The 20,637-nt window shown below is 51.9% G+C and overlaps 2 protein-coding genes across 2 annotated transcripts in view; one reads left to right on the plus strand and one right to left on the minus strand.

Annotated features, from left to right (window-relative positions):
• LOC144727901 (ATP-sensitive inward rectifier potassium channel 11-like) overlaps nt 1–1,028 on the minus strand; it is a 19,021-nt gene extending 17,993 nt beyond the window's left edge. The window contains exon 1 of the mRNA XM_078607038.1: nt 946–1,028. The gene's annotated coding sequence lies outside the window, so the exon portion shown is untranslated. The remainder of the gene's footprint in view (nt 1–945) is intronic.
• Nucleotides 1,029–10,057: 9,029 nt separating this feature from the next.
• On the plus strand, nt 10,058–19,879 carry LOC144728074 (uncharacterized). The gene is made up of 4 exons (XM_078607363.1): nt 10,058–10,151; nt 11,737–11,867; nt 12,786–12,879; nt 18,710–19,879. The coding sequence occupies exons 1-4, from the start codon at nt 10,104–10,106 to the stop codon at nt 19,667–19,669; spliced, it is 1,233 nt and encodes a 410-aa protein (XP_078463489.1). The 5' UTR covers nt 10,058–10,103; the 3' UTR covers nt 19,670–19,879.
• Nucleotides 19,880–20,637: the final 758 nt, after the last annotated feature.

Raw genomic sequence — 20,637 nt, forward strand, 5'->3', positions numbered from 1 at the left:
ACACACAAACACAGACTCACACCCACAGACGCACAGACTCACACACACACACAGACTCACACACACACAGACTCACACCCACAGACGCACAGACTCACACACACAGACTCACACACATACACAGACTCACACACATACACAGACTCACACACATACTCACACACACACACACAGACTCACACACACACACACAGACTCACTCACACACAGACTCACTCACACACACAGACTCACACACATACACAGACTCACACACACACACATACTCACACACACACACACAGACTCACACACACACACACAGACTCACTCACACACAGACTCACTCACACACAGACTCACTCACACACAGACTCACTCACACACAGACTCACACACACACACACAGACTCACACCCACAGAGACTCACTCACACACAGACTCACACATACACAGACTCACACACAGACTCACTCACACACAGACTCACCCACAGACTCACACACACACACACAGAGACTCATTCACACACACACAGACTCACACACACACACATACTCACACACACACAGACTCACACACATACACAGACTCACTCACACACTGACTCACTCACACACAGACTCACACACACACAGACTCACACACACACACACAAACAGACTCACTCACACACTGACTCACTCACACACAGACTCACACACACACAGACTCACTCACATACAGACTCACTCACACACACACAAACTCACACACAGACTCACACACACACACAGAGACTCACACACAGACTCACACACACACAGACTCACACACAGACTCACACACACACACAGAGACTCACACACAGACTCACACACACACAGACTCACACACAGACTCACACACACACCACACAAGGCGCACACACACAGACAAAGGTCACCCGCGTAGCCTGCGAGAGGCTTGTCGCGCGACGCGCTCACCGTCACTTCTCGAGGCGCGCGCTCGATCCCCGTTCACCGCATCCTCCGAGTCGGAGTCGGAACGAGTCGGAACGACGACTCGAGCAGAGACTCCACGACTGACGGCGACTCGCCGCGGTCCTTGCGAGCGGCACTCCCCCCCCCCCCTCTGTCTCCCCCCCACCTCGCCCACCTACCCCCCCCTGGCTCCTCCACCTCCCCCCCGACACTAGCTCCCCCACCTCCCCAACCTCCCCCACCTCGCCCCCCCCTCTGGCTCCCCCACCTCCCCCACCTCCCCCACCTCGCCCCCCCCCACCTCCCCCACCTCCCCCCCCCTCTAGCTCCCCCACCTCCCCCACCTCCCCCACCTCGCCCCCCCCTCTGGCTCCCCCACCTCCCCCCCCCGTCTAGCTCCCCCACCTCCCCCACCTCGCCCCCCCCACCTCCCCCACCTCCCCCCCCCTCTAGCTCCCCCACCTCTGGCTCCCCCACCTCCCCCCCCGACACTGACTCCCCCACCTCCCCCACTCTCTGATTCCCCCACCTCCCCTACCTGCCCCCCCCCCCTGACTCCCCCACCTGCCCCTCCCCCTCTGACTCCCACACCTCCCACCCCCCCGACACTAGCTCCCCCACCTCCCCAACCTCCCCCACCTCGCCCCCCCCTCTGGCTCCCCCACCTCCCCCACCTCCCCCACCTCGCCCCCCCCCCACCTCCCCCACCTCCCCCCCCCTCTAGCTCCCCCACCTCCCCCACCTCCCCCACCTCGCCCCCCCCTCTGGCTCCCCCACCTCCCCCCCCGTCTAGCTCCCCCACCTCCCCCACCTCGCCCCCCCCCACCTCCCCCACCTCCCCCCCCCTCTAGCTCCCCCACCTCTGGCTCCCCCACCTCCCCCCCCGACACTGACTCCCCCACCTCCCCCACTCTCTGATTCCCCCACCTCCCCTACCTGCCCCCCCCCCCTGACTCCCCCACCTGCCCCTCCCCCTCTGACTCCCACACCTCCCACCCCCCCGACACTGGCCCCGTCAAGGGGACCCGCGGAGCCCCGGGCGCGGGTCTTCTGATTGGGACCCAGCAGCCATCGAGGGCGGAGGCGACGACGGGGAGGACAGCTCGCGTTGCGCGACTGCTGCTGCTACTGCTGCTGCTACTACTGTTGCTGCTGCTCCTGCTGCTGCTTGTTCTTACTGCTGCTCCTCCTACGTCTTCTGCTGCTGCTACGTCTTCTGCTGCTGCTGGTTCCTACTGCTGCTGCGTCTTCTTCTGCTGCTGGTTCTTGCTGCTGCTGGTTCTTGCTGCTGCTGCGCTCGATGTCCCGACACGAAAAGAGACTCGAGAGCGCGGACACCCCTGGGCGCAGCGCCCTGCGTCACGCACACGAGGGATCTCGCCTCCCCGCTCCTCACTCGCCGCTGCGTCTGTCTGGAACGAAGGCGACGCGCCCGCCCATGGCACCGCGTTCTCGCGGGGGGCCACACGGGGCCACACGGGGCCACACGGGGCCACACGGGGCCACACGGGGCCATGGGGCCACACGGGGCCACACGGGGCCACACGGGGCCATGGGGCACGGGGCCACGGGGCCACACGGGGCCACACGGGGCCACACGGGCCCACACGGGGCCATGGGGCACGGGGCCACACGGGGCCACACGGGGCCACATGGGCCCACACGGGGCCATGGGGCACGGGGCCACACGGGGCCACACGGGGCCATGGGGCAAGGGGCCATGGGGCCACGGGGCCACACACGCTCTGCCAGAGGTCGCAACCGGGTACCCGATACCCGTACCCTACCCGATACCCGGCTACCCGGCCGGGTACGGTTACAGGTACCCGTTTGCGACCCTGGTGCGGCCGGGTACGGGTACGGGTAGGCCGTGAGTCACCGGTGAGTAACCGTTTGTCACTCATTTCGGGTAGGGTACGGGTAGGGAACGGGTTCCCGTACGGGTACCCATTTGCGACCCTGGTGCTGCCGGGTACGGCTACGGGTAAGGAATGAAAACCCGTTTGCGACCTCTGCGCTCTGCTCATGAGACACCGAACGGGTCAACCAAACACGGGTCCCCAGGGGGCGTTAGCTTCGTGTCGGACCACGTGCTCCTCGAACGGTGCGGCGATAAAGGAGGCCACGTGTTGCTGATGGGACGCGTGCGAACGTTGCTCGCTCGGGTTTTTACGCGGGAGAGATGTGAACGTGGGAAGGAGTCCGATTTCCAGGCCATGTTGGTAATTATATATTTTTAACAACCATACTTCGCCACTCTGGTCAATGCGGGGAGGAGGGGGCAGTGCCTGATTTCTTCTTCTCATTATTATTATGAAAGTGAGATTGTGTTATTGAGGTTCGTGGCTTTGTCCGTGTGTGGTGGTCTGGAATACATCGCACGCACGCACGCGGGCACTCACGCGGGCAATAAAACACGCGGTGGGGGGTGGAGCGAGAAACGCTCGTGAACTTTTAGGAGGTTAACAAGTATAACCAGTAAAAACAAAGTTTTTCACTATAAATCCTTTATATGCGTGGCGGCTAGAGTCCTCTCGTCCTCTGGCTTGAGATGGCTGCCACCTATGGGTCAGATGATTGCCTGCCACCATTAAGCAATTGGTAATTAAATATAATATTTTTGTCCTAAAAAGTGTAAAATTTTGGAAAAAAATTTTCACGAACATTAATTGTCACGCACAACGAGTCTGTGTGGAAAATGTCAGCTCGATTGGATCACGGGAAGTGGGTTAAAAAACGACCGAAAGATTTGCACGGCCGTAAGCAAGCAAGCAAGCAAGCGAACTTAATATAAAAGATTAAAAAAAAGCCTGCGGCGAGCTGCCACAGTGGAGCCAGGACGGTGCCAAGGTGATGCCAAGGTGATGCCCAGCTGGTGCCAAGGTGATGCCAAGGTGATGCCAAGGTGATGCCCGGCTGGTGCCAAGGTGATGCCAAGGTGATGCCAAGGTGATGCCCGGCTGTTCGTCAGCCCACTGGACTTGGCACAACCACGTGTGCGTTTCCTGCGCTTCGCCTCCATGTCCCGACCGGCGCGGCAGCTGAAACAATGGCGAGAAGTCCCCCTCCCACTTTCCTCCACCACCACCACCTCCACCACGACCACCACCTCCACCACCTCCACCACCACCCGCCCCGCCCTCTGTACGCCCATCCGTTTACTTGTTTTATACCCAGCAGATAAAGAGTCGGTCCCCCCCCCCCCTCTAACTCAGATCACTCCCCCCAGATCACCCCTCCCCCCAGATCACCCCTCCCCCCCAGATCACCCCTCCCAGATCACCCCCCCCCCCCCCCCAGATCACCCATCCCCCCCAGATCACCCCTCCCCCCCAGATCACCCCCCCCCCAGATCACCCCTCCCCCCCAGATCACCCATCCCCCCCAGATCACCCCCCCCAGATCACCCCTCCCCCCCCCAGATCACCCCCCCACCATCCCTCCCCCAAGGTGGGTGTGGGGGTGCCTGGCCGGGTGCTGTGATGTCGCTGGAAGGAAACTCAATTTAAAGGTCACAATGACACGAAGCATATCTGCATTTCCCATAAATATGCTAAATTCCTCTTGATATGCAAATTATTTAGTCAAGGCGCTCTTCCCCCTCCAACCCAGCTTAAATATACGCTGCCAAGCCTGGTGGTGTTCATTTAGACGCTGTCTTTCCGACAGACCTGTTCTTCACCTGAGGACGGCTGCTTGCGTTGTGGCCGAAACGTCGTGAGAATTATTTTATTATGTTTTATTTTTATTATTTTATTATTTCCCTTCTACGTGACTTTACCGAAAGAACCAAGAAGATATTTTATTTTTATTTTACCAGGTAAGGCCCCACTCTCTGAGCTGCTATGTAGTCGCTGGGTTTTTTTCAGAAGCGACCTGGACATCACAAATGATAGCTCAACGGAAGTGGCGTTTCATCATCATCAAGTGGAAATGTATAGCAGGCAAATACTCTTAAACGCGTGATGTTTATTCTAAATGTGGAGGGAAAAAACGGAGGACCCAGAGACAAATCCACGCGACCACGGGGAGAGAGAGAGGGAGAGTTTCAAATTCCAAATATACAGCAGCAGGCGTCATGGTCGGGATCGAAATCACGACCTCCTGTATACCAGGCGAGGTAGTTAACATCTCCAAGCCACCGTGATGATGATCAGAGAAACAGGCACGCAAACTCCAAATATACAGCAGCAGGCGTCAGGGTCGGGATCGAACCGATAACCTCATGTATATCAGGCGAGGTAGTTAACATCTCCTAGCCACCGTGATGATAATGAAAGAGAAAGAGACACGGACACTTAAAATATACAGCAGACGTTAGAGTCTGGATCGAACCCACGACCTCCTGTATACCAGGCGAGGTAGTTAGCATCTCCTAGCCACCGTGACGCCACATCTCGCCAAGGAGGAGGAGGGTAGGGCGAAAGCGTTGCATGATACTTCTGCACATGACGACCACAGAGTGCAAACAAAGTGACAGAATGTTCAGCGAACACCTAACGGGCTATCTGCCCCCCCCCCCCCACCATGGATCACGATCAGGGCCGGATTTAAGATTGTGTAGGCCCCTGGGCTACAGGTACTGCGAGGCCCCTAGTAATACTTTCAAAAGGAAAACAAAGTTAAGGAAAAATTCAATGTACGTTTTACAAGGCGAACAACAAATACAAATGCAGCATTCACAAATGAATCAACTGTTCACTTCATCTCTGGAGGCTCCTCCAGCTGGCGGATGTCCCTGGGTTGCAGTCCACCTAAAGCCCCCCACGATGATGATGATCACGATGATGATTGTGCACGACCGTCCCCCCCCTTGCCTGAAGGCGGCAGAGTGGTCAGGATAATCATTCCCGGCTAACCACCTCCACGTGTCTCAGGCCACAAAGTGGAGTTTACAACGGCCACGTTCTGATTCGGCTGCAAGGAGAATTAATTCACGGCCGCTAGGACTTGAGGCATTGCCACTTGCCACTTTGTCCGATCCAAGGCCCTCTCCCCAACTTATATAGAGTGAATTTCGATTTAAAGCTTTCGTGACTGCAGGGATTCATCTTCTTGGTTCTTTCGGTAAAGTCACGTAGAAGGGAAATAATAAAGTAATAAAAATACAACATAATAAAATATAATTCTCACGACGTTTCGGCCACAACGCAAGCAGCCGTCCTCAGGTGAAGAACAGGTCTGTCGAAAAGACAGCGTCCTAATGAACACCACCAAGCTTGGCAGCGTATATTTAAGCTGGGTTAGAGGAGGAGAGGGCCTTGACAAAGGAATTTACATATCATGATATGTAATCCCTCACATTAACATAGCCACTTCCGTGCCCTTTAAAGCCTCACATTAACATCATGCTAATCCCTCACATTAACATAGCCTCTTCCGTGCCCTCTAAGTCCTCACATTAACATCATGCTAATCCCTCACATTAACATAGCCACTCCTGTGCCCTCTAAGTCCTCACATTAACATCATCCTAATCCCTCACATTAACATAGCCACTTCCGTGCCCTCTACGTCCTCACATTAACATCGTGCTAATCTCTCACATTAACATCATGATAATCTTTCACATTAACATAGCCACTTCTGTGCCCTCTAAGTCCTCACATTAACATCGTACTAATCTCTCACATGAACATCATGCTAAACCCTCACATTAACATAGCCTCTTCCGTGCCCTCTAAGTCCTCACATTAACATCGTACTAATCTCTCACATGAACATCATGCTAATCTCTCGCATTAACAATACCACTTCCGTGCCCTCTAAGTTCTCACATTAACATCATGCTAATCCCTCACATTAACATAGCTACTTCTGTGCCCTCTAAGTCCTCACTTTAACATCATGCTAATCCCTCACATTAACATAGCCACTTCCGTGCCCTCTAAGTTCTCACATTAACATCATGCTAATCTCTCGCATTAACAATACCACTTCCGTGCCCTCTAAGTTCTCACATTAACATCATGCTAATCCCTCACATTAACATAGCCACTTCCGTGCCCTCTAAGTTCTCACATTAACATCATGCTAATCCCTCACATTAACATAGCTACTTCTGTGCCCTCTAAGTCCTCACTTTAACATCATGCTAATCCCTCACATTAACATAGCCACTTCCGTGCCCTCTAAGTCCTCACATTAACATCATGCTAATCTCTCACATTAACATAGTCACTTCCGTGCCCTCTAAGTTCTCACATTAACATCATGCTAATCTCTCACATTAATATAGCCACTTCCGTGCCCTCTAAGTTCTCACATTAACATCATGCTAATCTCTCACATTAACATAGCCACTCCTGTGCCCTCTAAGTCCTCACATTAACATCATCCTAATCCCTCACATTAACATAGCCACTTCCGTGCCCTCTACGTCCTCACATTAACATCGTGCTAATCTCTCACATTAACATCATGATAATCTTTCACATTAACATAGCCACTTCTGTGCCCTCTAAGTCCTCACATTAACATCGTACTAATCTCTCACATGAACATCATGCTAAACCCTCACATTAACATAGCCTCTTCCGTGCCCTCTAAGTCCTCACATTAACATCGTACTAATCTCTCACATGAACATCATGCTAATCTCTCGCATTAACAATACCACTTCCGTGCCCTCTAAGTTCTCACATTAACATCATGCTAATCCCTCACATTAACATAGCTACTTCTGTGCCCTCTAAGTCCTCACTTTAACATCATGCTAATCCCTCACATTAACATAGCCACTTCCGTGCCCTCTAAGTTCTCACATTAACATCATGCTAATCTCTCGCATTAACAATACCACTTCCGTGCCCTCTAAGTTCTCACATTAACATCATGCTAATCCCTCACATTAACATAGCCACTTCCGTGCCCTCTAATTTCTCACATTAACATCATGCTAATCCCTCACATTAACATAGCCACTTCCGTGCCCTCTAAGTTCTCACATTAACATCATGCTAATCCCTCACATTAACATAGCTACTTCTGTGCCCTCTAAGTCCTCACTTTAACATCATGCTAATCCCTCACATTAACATAGCCACTTCCGTGCCCTCTAAGTCCTCACATTAACATCATGCTAATCTCTCACATTAACATAGTCACTTCCGTGCCCTCTAAGTTCTCACATTAACATCATGCTAATCTCTCACATTAATATAGCCACTTCCGTGCCCTCTAAGTTCTCACATTAACATCATGCTAATCTCTCACATTAACATAGCCACTTCCGTGCCCTCGTCCAGGAGGCCGCTCTCCTATCTATCTTACAGTTCCACGCTAATTTCTCACATTAACATCACTAGCCCCGGCCACTTCTTTATGACCCTTGGGCTACCCACCCATTGAAAACCTTTAAAAACAGTCTGCATCAGCAGCAGACCATGGCTTCCCCACCTGATGATGGACGCTTGTGTTGCGCCCGAAACGTCGTGATTTATTTTATTTTCTACCTACGTGACTTTACCGAAAGAACCAAAGATGATGGATTCCTGCAGTCACGAAAGCTTCAAATCAAGATAGCACAGAGCAACTTCATAAACACGTTCTCGCTGCGTGTGTCGTTTGCTGCTGTACTTGTAACTTGCTGACCTGCCCCGCACTGGACATGTGCGAAACGAAGAGCTTCATGGCTCATCAGATTCCTCTTGCAGAAGAAGTCTAAATAAAGATTCTGACTCTGCGCGTTGGTAAAACATCCACGTCCCCTCTGCTCGGAGTATTGGGGAGCTGCTGCTGCTTCGTGGTGTTATGTTGGTGTGGGTGCTGTTCTTGTTGCTGCCTTGAACAATCTTGATAGAAAAAAACTCATCTATTAATATTTAGTGACTTGCTTACAATTTTACTCGACTTTCGGCACTCCCATCGTGTTTATTTTTTTCTTCCACGCATTGTTAGCTGCTGCTGTTGTCACTTGCTAACCCCCACCCCCCATCCCCCGTGGCCCCGTACTGGGCATCTGTGAAGCGAAGAGCTCATGGCTCATCGGATTTCCTCCTCCTGCAAGTAGGCGGAGTCCGGATAAAGATTCTAAATTTTCGAACAGCGACGCCGCGCCGCTACTGCCACCTGCTGGTGACCGCGTGCCACAGACATCAGAGGTCAAATGTCGATTTTAAGCTTTCGTGACTGCAGGGATTCATCTTCTTGGTTCTTTCGGTAAAGTCACGTAAAATGGAAATGATAAAATAATAAAAATAAAAATAATAAAATAATTCTCACTAATTATTTTATTGTTTTATTTTTATTATTTTATAAAAAAAAGTCACGTAAAATGAAAATAATAAAATAATAAAAATAAAACATAAAATCATTCTCACTAATTATTTTATTATGTTTTATTTTTATTATTTTATTAAAAAGTCACGTAAAATGGAAATAATAAAAATAAAACAATAAAATCATTCTCACTAATTATTTTATTATGTTTTATTTTTATTATTTTATCATTTCCATTTTACGTGACTTTACCGAAAGAACCAAGAAGATCAGAGGTCAAGTTGAAGTCGTGGACGTGCGACGCCACTGCTGGGACTGAGCATTGACGCGGTGCTGAGACGGCGATGGACAATTCCGCGTTTCTATGACGGGGGCAAGTACATCGGCATTGAGGGCAATCGCTGAGTAAGGTTTAAAGGGTGGGAGGTATGGCGATGGAGCTGTTTTAGAATCATAAACTCACCGTACGTGCATCCAGTTGCGGAGTGGAGAGGTCACGGGGCGGAGTGGGAGGTGCACTCACGACCGTTGGTGGTCACGGGGGGGGGGGGCCGAGTGGGAGGTGCACTCACGACCGTTGGTGGTCACGGGGGGGGGGGCGAGTGGGCGGGGCACTCACGACCGTTGGTGGTCACGGGGGGGGGGCGAGTGGGTGGAGCACCTACGACCGTTGGTGGTCACGGGGGGGGGGGCGAGTGGGCGGGGCACTCACGACCGTTGGTGGTCACGGTGGGGGGGGGCCGAGTGGGCGGGGCACTCACGACAGTTGGTGGTCACGGGGGGGGGCCGAGTGGGCGGGGCAACCACCGCCGTTGGTGGTCACGGGGGGGGGGGCGAGTGGGCGGGGCACTCACGACCGTTGGTGGTCACGGGGGCCGAGTGGGCGGGGCACCCACCGCCGTTGGTGGTCACGGGGCTCGCCAGGCGTGAGCGCTGTGGACATGGAGGCTGCAGGGCCTCTGCTGGGGTCGCTGTCCGGCAGGGTGCGGGTGAGACGCCTCCTCCTCCTCCCCCACCGCGTACCGATTCGCAGCCCCCCTCCCCCCCCCCTGGGGTGGGGGCTCTTGAAGCGGCGGTTGGAGACGTTATTTATTTATTTATGAATGCCCATACCACCATCCACCACCAACCATCAACAATCACCAGCCCCAACCACCAGAACCAACCACCAGCATCCACCATCACCAACCACCACCACCAACCACCACAACAACCACCACCACCAACCACCACAACAACCACCACCCACCATCACCAACCACCACCACCAACCACCACAACCACCACCACCAATCACCACAACCACCAGCACCAACCACCACAATCACCAACCACCACCAATCACCACAACCACTACCAACAACCACAACCAGCACCACCAACCACCACCAATCACCACAACCACCCACCACCGTCTCTCCTATTCACTCAGCGCGGTGTGCATTGCGGCTCTCTGGTAATATTGTTACATTTTAGTTTTTTTCAAAATCCGATCAAGAAAATGTCTTTCTGATTGTTATGTGTGAGAGTGTGCGTGAGTGTGTGAGTGAGAGTGTGTGTGTGAGTGTGTGAGAGTGAGAGAGTCTGTGAGTTTGTGAGAGTGTGTGTGAGTTTGTGAGAGTGTGAGTGAGTGAGTGTGTGAGAGTGTGCGTGAGTGTGTGTGTGAGTGAGTGTGTGAGTGAGTGAGTGTGAGAGAGTGTGTGTGTGAGTGTGTGTGAGAGTGTGTGAAAGTGTGTGAGTGTGTGTTGATGTGAGTGTGTGTGAGTGTGCGTGAGAGTGTGTGAGTGTGTGAGTGTGCGAGTGAGGGTTTGAGTGAGTGTGTGAGTAAGTGTGGGAGAGTGTGTGTGTGAGAGTGTGTGTGAGTGTGCGAGTGAGTGTGTGAGTGAGTGGGTGTGTGTGAGAGTGTGTGTGTGAGAGTGTGTGTGAGAGTGTGTGTTGGTGTGTGTTGGTGTGTGTGAGTGTGTGTGTGAGAGTGTGTGTGTGTGAGAGTGTGTCAGTGAGTGTTTGAGTGAGTGTGAGAGGAAGTGTGTATGAGTGTGTGTGAGTGTGTGTGTGAGCGTGTGTGTGAGAGTGTGTGTGAGAGTGTGTTTGTGTGTGAGAGTGTGTGAGTGTGTGTGAGAGTGTGTGTGTGAGAGTGTGTGTGTGAGTGTGCGAGTGAGTGTGTGAGTGAGTGTGTGTGTGAGAGAGTGTGTGAGTGTGTGTGAGAGTGTGTGTGAGTGTATGAGAGTGTGTGAGTGTATGAGAGTGTGTGAGTGTGTGTGAGTGTGTGCGAGAGTGTGCGAGTGAGTGTGTGAGAGTGTGTGAGAGTGTGTGAGAGCGTGTGTGAGTGTATGAGAGTGTGTGAGTGTGTGTGAGTGTGTGTGAGAGTGTGCGAGTGAGTGTGTGAGTAAGCACCTGCCTGGGTATTTTGTACCATCGGACACTCCACCCCCACAACTCCCAATCGGTGATGGGGCAGTTGTGGAGAGAGTGGAGAGTTTCCCATACCTGGGCAGTGTGCATATGACTGGCTCCAGTTTAACAGCAGAGGTCTTACTCCGAATCAGTCGAGTGTCTTTCGTGTGACCGCTGCAGGAGATGGAAAATACCATCCACCTGATGAAGCATGACATCGACCAGGCGATGAAGATGAACCTCAGCAGTGATCTTACAAAGCGGCATCACCACCATCACCACCATCACCACCGCCATGGGCACGTGCATAGGTATGACGGACGCTAACAACCTTTTGTCGGTTCAATGACCCGTCCGTCACACCTAGATATGCGTATATATGTTCGATAAAATATAGTCAAACAGTTAATTAATTCACTGGCATGAACGAGTGAATAATACATCAGATATGCTAATTGTTTTTTTTAACCCTTTTATCTGGCAACAAAACTGACACCTTTTTTTACAAGGAGTCATGTTTGCATTGACCACAATACCTGCGGTCGGAATGCAAACAAAAAACACAACTCTGATAATGTATGCACTGTCCTTGAAATTGATTGGTCCACACCCGAGACAGCTTTCCTTAGAGCCTAGTCTCACTTGGTGTTGGACCAGATGACGCCAAAAGGCGCACCGCATGTATTGTGGTCAATGGAAACATGGCTCCTTGTAAAAAAAGGTGTCAGTTTTGTTGCCAAATAAAAGGGTAAAACAACAATTATCATATTTTACGACTCGCAAAGCAGGTTCCAATGGTGAATAATAAATCAATCGATGTATGGTCCTGTATTATGTTTCTTCACTATTTTTCTTTCATTTGTCATTTAATACTGTGCGGTATAAACTATGACATTATTTTCATTAGTAATTGTCTTTGTTTACAGTACGACTGGTAAGTTACGAAGTGTGTTTATGGTGTGAAATGGCGAATTACGAAAGGCTGGGTTCTAACGTTAGAAGTTATTCAACATACGAAGCTAAAATATCCGAACGACGCTCCGGGAACGCATCTCCTTCGTACATCGAGGTTATTGCTGTCGCGTTCTTCGCTGGCCGGCAAGAGTGAACTTTACGTAACTGAATCAGTTCCGGCACAATTTATTTTCAAATCCTACCGCATTTTAGTTTTTCCGTCTTCCCAAAATTGCAACTTCCTGACTTGCGTGCGGCGCGTTGCTCCTCCGCAGCGAGGATGACGATTACCCTGGCTGGGATTCGACCCAGGATGCTTCTGGATCGGACCAAGGAGGCACAAAGGGTGCACGCGATTCCAAAAACCTGGTAAGGACTCGCACCAAGGTTAAAGATTGCCCGTGCGTAGCCTCAACAGGCGAGCAGCACCGATGAAGGCCCGAACTGCACACCAGGGGGTGGGTGGCCAGCGCCACGCCCGACCGCCTTTGTCTCCCCAGTTGCGATGTTTTTACACACCGCACCAGGTGCTCATTTGAGGCTGAGTCGATCGAGGGGAGGCCCCAGACCAGTTAAGATAATATAATCGTCGCTGGTGTTGGCCGTGAGCGGGAATCGAACTCGGGTCGCCGGTTTCGTAGGGCAGCACGCCAACCGCTATGCTACCGCACCAAAAACAAAGATCCCCCGTATAGCCTGTAACAGACTGTTGGGGCAAGCGTTTTTAGTGAGCACTTATGAAGGCCGGCATGGCACACGAGGGGGTCAGTGGCGAACACCACGCCCGGCCACCTTTGTCCCCCTAGTGGCGATTTTTACAAACTGCACCAGGTACTCATTAAGGATGAGTCGACCTAGGGTAGGCCCGGAACCGGTTCGGATAACCATCACCGGTGTTTGCCATGAGCGGGAATCGAACTCGGGTAGGCCGGGATTGTAGCGCAGCGTAGCGCTAGCTGTTACGCTACCGCAACACACACACGCGCACACACACGCACCATACGCGCACACACACGCACACACACGCACCATACGCACACACACGCACACACACGCACCATACGCACACACACACACGCACCATACGCACACACACGCACACACACACACCATACGCACACACACACACCATACGCGCACACACACGCACACACACCAATAGGTAAGCAAATCTGATTGATGCGTCATTTGTAAGTTGGTCGGTCTTCTCAAGTGTAATTCTATTTTCTTTAACCTTCTTGAAGACTCGGGGTGATCGCTGCGAGCGCTCATTTGCTAACCGCGACCCGGGTCACCGAAATGATGAAGAGCAAAAAGAAAACCACCGTCGCGTTCACAAAATTGTCGTGCTCCCTCTACCCTCGGGCGCCTGTGAATGACGCAAGTTGCCGGGAAGTCGATGGGACATTGGGCGACTCGGGGGGGATGGGGGGGGCACCCGTGATGAATGCCAGCCCTGTGCGTCGGTATGTCCAGTCGTTCATTGTCCGCGTCGCTGCCTTTGGCGATGTCGCACACACGGAACGTCCCGCAGCTGAGGAAGGCCGGTCGGGCGAAACGTGAAAGTGTTTCATTTCTTCTCAGTGACGGTGAAAAAAAATGCACTGCAGGGACTCCTCTACTTACGGACACTCGACTTACGAACTTTCAGAGATACGAACAAAGCTGTCCCCGTGTGTTCAGTTGCCTGTTCGTACCGAGTCGTAAGTTCAACCGCCGCGCAATAGATGGCGGTGTTGGCATCTACATCTGCAGAACGTGAAGAACCAGTGGCATTTACATCTGCAGAACATGAAGAACCAGTTGGACTTACATCTACAGAACGTGAAGAACCAGTGGCATCTACATCTACAGAACATGAAGAACCAGTGGCATCTTCATCTGCAGAACACAAAGAACCAGTGGCATCTACATCTGCAGAACGCGAAGAACCAGTGGCATCTACATCTACAGAACGTGAAGAACCAGTGGCATCTACATCTGTAGAACGTGAAGAACCAGTGGCATCTACATCTGCAGAACGTGAAGAACCAGTGGCATCTACAGCTGCAGAACGTGAAGAACCAATGGCATCTACATCTACAGAACATGAAGAACCAGTTGCACTTACATCTACAGAACGTGAAAAACCAGTGGCATCTACATCTGCAGAACGTGAAGAACCAGTGGCATCTACATCTGCAGAACGTGAAGAACCAGTGGCATCTACATCTGCAGAACGTGAAGAACCAGTGGCATCTACATCTGCAGAACGTGAAGAACCAGTGGCATCTACATCTGCAGAACGTGAAGAACCAGTGGCATCTACATCTGCAGAACGTGAAGAACCAGTGGCATCTACAGCTACAGAACGTGAAAAACCAGTGGCATCTACATCTGCAGAACGTGAAGAACCAGTGGTATCTACATCTGCAGAACGTGAAGAACCAGTGGTATCTACATCTGCAGAACGTGAAGAACCAGTGGCATCTACATCTTCAGAACATGAAGAACCAGTGGCATCTACATCTGCAGAACGTGAAGAACCAGTGGCATCTATATCTGCAGAACGTGAAGAACCAGTGGCATCTACATCTGCAGAACGTGAAGAACCAGTGGCATCTACATCTTCAGAACATGAAGAACCAGAGGTATCTACATCTGCAGAACATGAAGAACTAGTGGCATCTACATCTACAGAACGTGAAGAACCAGTGGCATCTACATCTACAGAACGTGAAGAACCAGCGGCATCTACAACTGCAGAACGTGAAGAATCAGTGGCATCTACAGGAGATTATACAACTTTTAATTCCATTCCCCGTGTTTAGTGTACACGCTGTACAACATGTTTGGAATCGACAGGAGTAAAGTTGGACTTACGAACAAATCGACTTACGAACAGACCTCTGGAACCTAACACGTTCGTTGGCAGAGGAGACCCTATAGTTTTTTAATGAACCCGACCTGCTATGTTAATTTTCAAGTGAACAATGACCCATAGTCACTGTTTACAGTACATTTAGTGTTTTTTTTCTTCCCATAAAGAAATCAGCAAAACGTTGCCAAGCCATTGATTTACTTTTTAATTCCATTTCACGAGGCGAGGCCCCACTGGGGTAGGCAGCTCTTTTCTCAGAAGCGACCCGGCCATCGCAAATGATAGCGCGGCGAATTGGCTCATCGTCGTGTGGACATTACAGTCAAAATCTAAACGCACGTTTCTATGCCTGTGTAATAAAGGTCGTGGAAGCGACTTCTGGAATCCGGTCTTTATTATTTGTCTTTCATTACAACATTCCTTCACGCTGCTGACAGACAGCGTGAGAGGGATAGAGAGAGAGAGAGACGCGCGCAGCCACGTGGCAGCCTGGACCCCCGCTCTCGCGTGGCCTCCTCCTCCGTTCGTTCTAGTTCTGACCACGTGTTGTTTGTCTCCACCCAGTGGCGGCTCCTGCAAAATCTCTCAGGGGGGGCAAACGTCTGGATGATTGATAAGGTCCACCCATGTGTAGGGGTGTTAGAGAGAGAGCCGTTATGCATGGCAGCTTATGGGAAACAAACACAGTGGGCGGGGCTACGTGAGTGCACGGGGGGGGGGGGGTGCTCTCAACGACGTCCGCACCAGGCAGCCCGGGGCCCCACCCCTCAGCGGGGTGGAGTATAAAGGGGGATGTGTCAGAGGGCTCGGGGCAGAATGTTAAAGCTAAACCAGTGAAGACCGAAGATCGTCTAGCTAGAGCCCTGGACTCCCCTGGGACGCCGCCCTTGTCAGGGCCGCGCAGGACCGAGCCAGCGGCGTGGTCCCGAGAACCAGAGCTAGTGCTCTGGGACTCCGGGTACCGTAGCCCGACTTACCAGTGTCGGGCCAGACAGCCTCCCCTAGCCCGTTAGTGGAGGACTAGGAGGTAGGTCAGAGATAGCTAGCAGTGTATTCCCAGCTAGCCGGGTGAGGGGGCCGATACCCCCTCTAGTATTGTATGTCCACAGTTGTGACTACTTGTACGGAATAAATACGTGTGCCTCACCAACGGTGTCCAAGAGTCATCAACGGTACTTCACATGCAATGAATAAATTAACAGCTTAAGCATGTAAAGGCAACTTCACTTCTTTAATATTAATGAAAAATAAAGTGACTCTTACAATACATCTTGTTTGTTTATATACTCACTATTAAAACAAACCACTCAAGTTTATTTTATTAAAGATTCCACTAGGTGGCGATAAATTATATTGTTGGATGAAACGTGCTTACGTATGATGACGTAAGCACGTATGATGACGTAAGCACGTTAGTGCATGCCCTCCCGGAAGCCATAGAGAATGCATTGCAGCGCCCCCGTTCGAAAAAAAACATCTTTGAATGTAAGTCTATGGGGCCACTCGGGGCGATTCTCAGCCGTAGTGAAATCGCCCAAAAAGAGGCGGTACTCCACAGAACGTGACATGACGCTGATTGGACTATATCCAGAGGCTGACAGTGACGGCTAGCGTGACTCTGTGGTTGAATGACATTGGTGGTGCGTCGCCCAATCGCCCTAATGAAGAAACCGCCCCTGTCTCCACCCCTATTTAATACCCGGGTCACGTGGTACCTTTCCACCAATCCTGGTTAGCCTCTATGGAATCTTCCAGACTCCATCGTAGGCTCCCGGGACCACGCCCCTGACTCGTCTCCCCATTGGCTGTGGCTAAAGCCAGCAAAACCAATCCTCTACTTGCAGCGGTCACCTTTCCATTACGTCAGGGCCACGCCCCTAGGCTTCCCCCCATTGGCTATGGACCAGGACCGGCAGAGCAAATCATCGTGATGAGTTGTGATCCGTCAGCTACCCGGATATATTCTCACATTACACCTGTACACTGCCAGGGAGGGGGTGGGGTAATGATATCGGTTTCCCAACTGAGTTATCGGCGAATTACGTTTCACGGTAATGTGGGGGGGGGGGGGGGAATGATATCGGTTTCCCAACTGAGTTATCGGCGAATGACGTTTCACGGTAATGGGGGGGGGGGGGGAATGCGTGCTTGATCAGTAATTGAACTGTGCGAAAGAACTTGAGGGGGGAGGAAAAAAAACAACAATCGCTCTTTGGACAATTAGCTGTTTAGAGCGGCGGTTCTTAACCTTTACTGCAGCCTTTGCACCCCTTTGGTTCTCGATCGTAAAACATTTCAACAATGTCAATAAACACGTCGGGGTTTGCTGAAACAAGGTGAGTTGTGACTCACGTTGCCCGTGCGCAATTTGTGTTTTTGATGATTTACCTTCTCAAAAGAAATCTGTCTTGAACCCCCATGGGGTGGCGTGGTGCACCCCAGGTTAAGAAGAACCACTGGTGTAGTGTATAGTGTAGTGTATAGTGTAGTGTATAGCGTAGTTTATAGTGTAGTGTATAGTGTAGTGTATAGTGTAGTGTATAGCGTAGTTTATAGTGTAGTGTATAGCGTAGTGTAGTGTTTAGTAGTGTTTAGTGTATTGTATAGTAGTGTAGTGTATAGCGTAGTGTATAGTAGTGTAGTGTATAGTGTAGTGTATAGCAGAGGTGGGACAAAGTCATTGTTATGCAAGTCCAAGTCGAGTCGCAAGTCATCAAATTCATGACTCGAGTCTGACTCGAGTCCAAGTCACATGACTCGAGTCCACACCTCTGGTGTATAGTGTAGTGTATAGCGTAGTGTAGTGTATAGCGTAGTTTATAGTGTAGTGTATAGTAGTGTAGTGTTTAGTAGTGTATAGTGTAGTGTATAGTAGTGTGTAGTGTCGTGTATAGTAGTACTGTATAGTGTAGTTTATAGTGTAGTGTATAGTAGTGTATAGTGATGTCGTGTTTAGTAGTGTATAGTGTCGTGTACAGTAGTGTAGTGTATAGTGTAGTGTATAGTGTAGTGTATAGTGTAGAGTAGTAGTTCTTAACCTTTACCATAGCCTTGCACCGTTTTGGTTCTCAATTGTAAAAAACATGTATAATGTTACGTCGCCCGTGCTTAATTTGTGTTTTCGATGATTTACCTTCTAAAATCTGTCCGTGTCTTGCCACCCTCGAGAAAGGGCATCTCGCACCCCCAGCGGTGGCGTGCACCCCCAGGTTAAGAAGAAGAACCACTGCTTTAGAGCTCACCGTCTTCGTGTTTTACTCTCCGTCTTGAGCGTACGACTGTCTGTTCCATGTGTCAGTACGGCGCACGTTTAACCCCGTGTCCCCGTCGTCGCCGCAGGCCGGCGCTCGTCTGCCAGAGGCACCGTGCAAGTGGCAGTATTTGATCCCCGACTCGGAGTCGGTCTGCACCAGCGACGGCTGCTACATCCAAGTCGGCCACAGCCACGCCGCCTTCTCGCTGCCCAAAGGCACCTGCGGCGATTTCCACGACCTCCTGCCGCAGGACCTCAGCTCTGGCTTGCTGGATTCTGACCTCAGGGAAAGCCAGCTGAACGTCACCCCGTCGCAGTCGAGCCACGGCGAGAGCGAGTCCCGCGAATTCCTGCGTCAGGATCTCGGCGCCAACTCGTTGGATTGCAACGTTGGCCTCTCGTTCTCCGGCACCGTCCTGGCCAACGAGTCGACTCCCCGCGGTCCGCAGCCGACTGGCGCATCGGCGTTCCGTGGCCATCACCGCCAACACTATCGCAGCCAGCGCTGTCGCCGCCACCAAGGTTCACGGGCGTCTCGACAGCAGCAGCAGCAGCAGCAGCGGCGGCGGCCTCGGTGGAGCGTGTCACGCGAGCCCGCCTGCTCGCGGAAGCAAGGCACCAACGGCGAAACTGGCCACCGAGAGGAGTTGGCCCAATTTGGCCGTCGGAGGGCCGCCCAGCCGACGCGCTCCGCCACCGACAGCGATTCCTACGGCGAGCTCGCCTCGAGCGACTCGGACGATTCCAGCGTAGGCCGCCGGTCGGGCACCGGCGCGCCGCTGCGCTTTTGCTCCGTAGACGCCGGCCGCTCGATCCGCGCCATCGTCAGCAGGGGCAGGCAAACGACTCGGGCCGCGGTGCGCTTGCTGATGTCCCTGGGCGCTTGCGATTTCGCCAACGGCCTCGCGGTCGCCTGCCTTTGCTTCACGGTCACGTTCACGCTGTGCATCGTGTACCTGTGGCTCATCTCCAGCTACGCGGTGTCCTGCGTCCACGTGAAGAGCTTTGGGAAGGCGGTGGCGTGTTCGGGATCGGTGCCGGTGTAGCGAGCGAGGCGTGAGCGCAGGAGACGCGCGCGGGTGCTCGAACGTCGACCCGTACTCGGCGGCGAGTTGCGGGCGACGATTGCACGCGCTTACGGAGGGCGGGAGGAATGGTTGGAATGGCAAGATGGCATTTTCGAGCGCGGCGGGGCAAGGATTTGTGATTGCTGGATTCAATTGCGAATAAACATTTGGGAACGGTGGCTAAATGCAGTCTTCTGGAGTCTCTGTGACCTTTCTAAACGCAGTTTATTGTTAAATTTCATTCCAAGGCAACTCGGGGAAAATGCGTGCATCATCGGTAATTGAAGTGTTCAACATAACAATAGAGGGCTGTACATTACGAACTTAACGATTTTGACAGTGCATGCCGAATGAACATCCTAACACCTGTTTTATTGCCAGAAAGGGTAATTTTTTTTTTTATACTTTGATACTGGCAAAGAGGTCCCATTCTGTAGCTGCTCACCCCGAGCTCTGAATTTCCTGATAGTGGCATTGTCCTGCTACTGTTCGACTGTTCGTGTTCTCTGGTCTGCCACTGGTGGTAGTGAGACTGGGCCATGAAGAACAAGGCTGCTTTTCGATTTAAAGCTTTCGTGACTGCAGGGATTCATCTTCTTGGTTCTTTTGGTTCTTTCAGGTGGGACAACCACAGCAAGAAAACTGCTGAAATTGCTGAACATTATACCGGGGCCATCCCCGGTATAATGTTATTTGACGATATCCAGGGCGTCGAGTGACACACAGCAAACACACAAGGACAAATATCGCCCGTATAGCCTGAACAGACTGTTGGGGCAAGTGCTGTTAGCGAGCACCTTTGAAGGTTGACACGGCACACGAGGGGGTGGGTGGCTAGCACAACGCCCGACCGCCTTTGTCTCCCCAGTGGCGATGTTTACACACCACGCTAGGTACTCGTTTTCAGGCTGAGTCGACCTAAGGGAGTCCCAGGACCGGTACAGATA

Source organism: Lampetra planeri, chromosome 27 (assembly GCF_965212315.1).
Source record: "Lampetra planeri chromosome 27, kcLamPlan1.2.h2, whole genome shotgun sequence".
Taxonomy (NCBI): domain Eukaryota; kingdom Metazoa; phylum Chordata; class Hyperoartia; order Petromyzontiformes; family Petromyzontidae; genus Lampetra; species Lampetra planeri.

Coding starts and splice junctions, on each gene's coding strand:
- LOC144728074 (XM_078607363.1), top strand. CDS start 10,104: ATGGAGGCTGCAGGGCCTCTGCTGGGGTCGCTGTCCGGCAGGGTGCGG. Junction 11,868..12,785: donor CGCCATGGGCACGTGCATAG/GTATGACGGACG, acceptor GCTCCTCCGCAG/CGAGGATGACGATTACCCTG. Junction 12,880..18,709: donor CACGCGATTCCAAAAACCTG/GTAAGGACTCGC, acceptor TCGTCGCCGCAG/GCCGGCGCTCGTCTGCCAGA.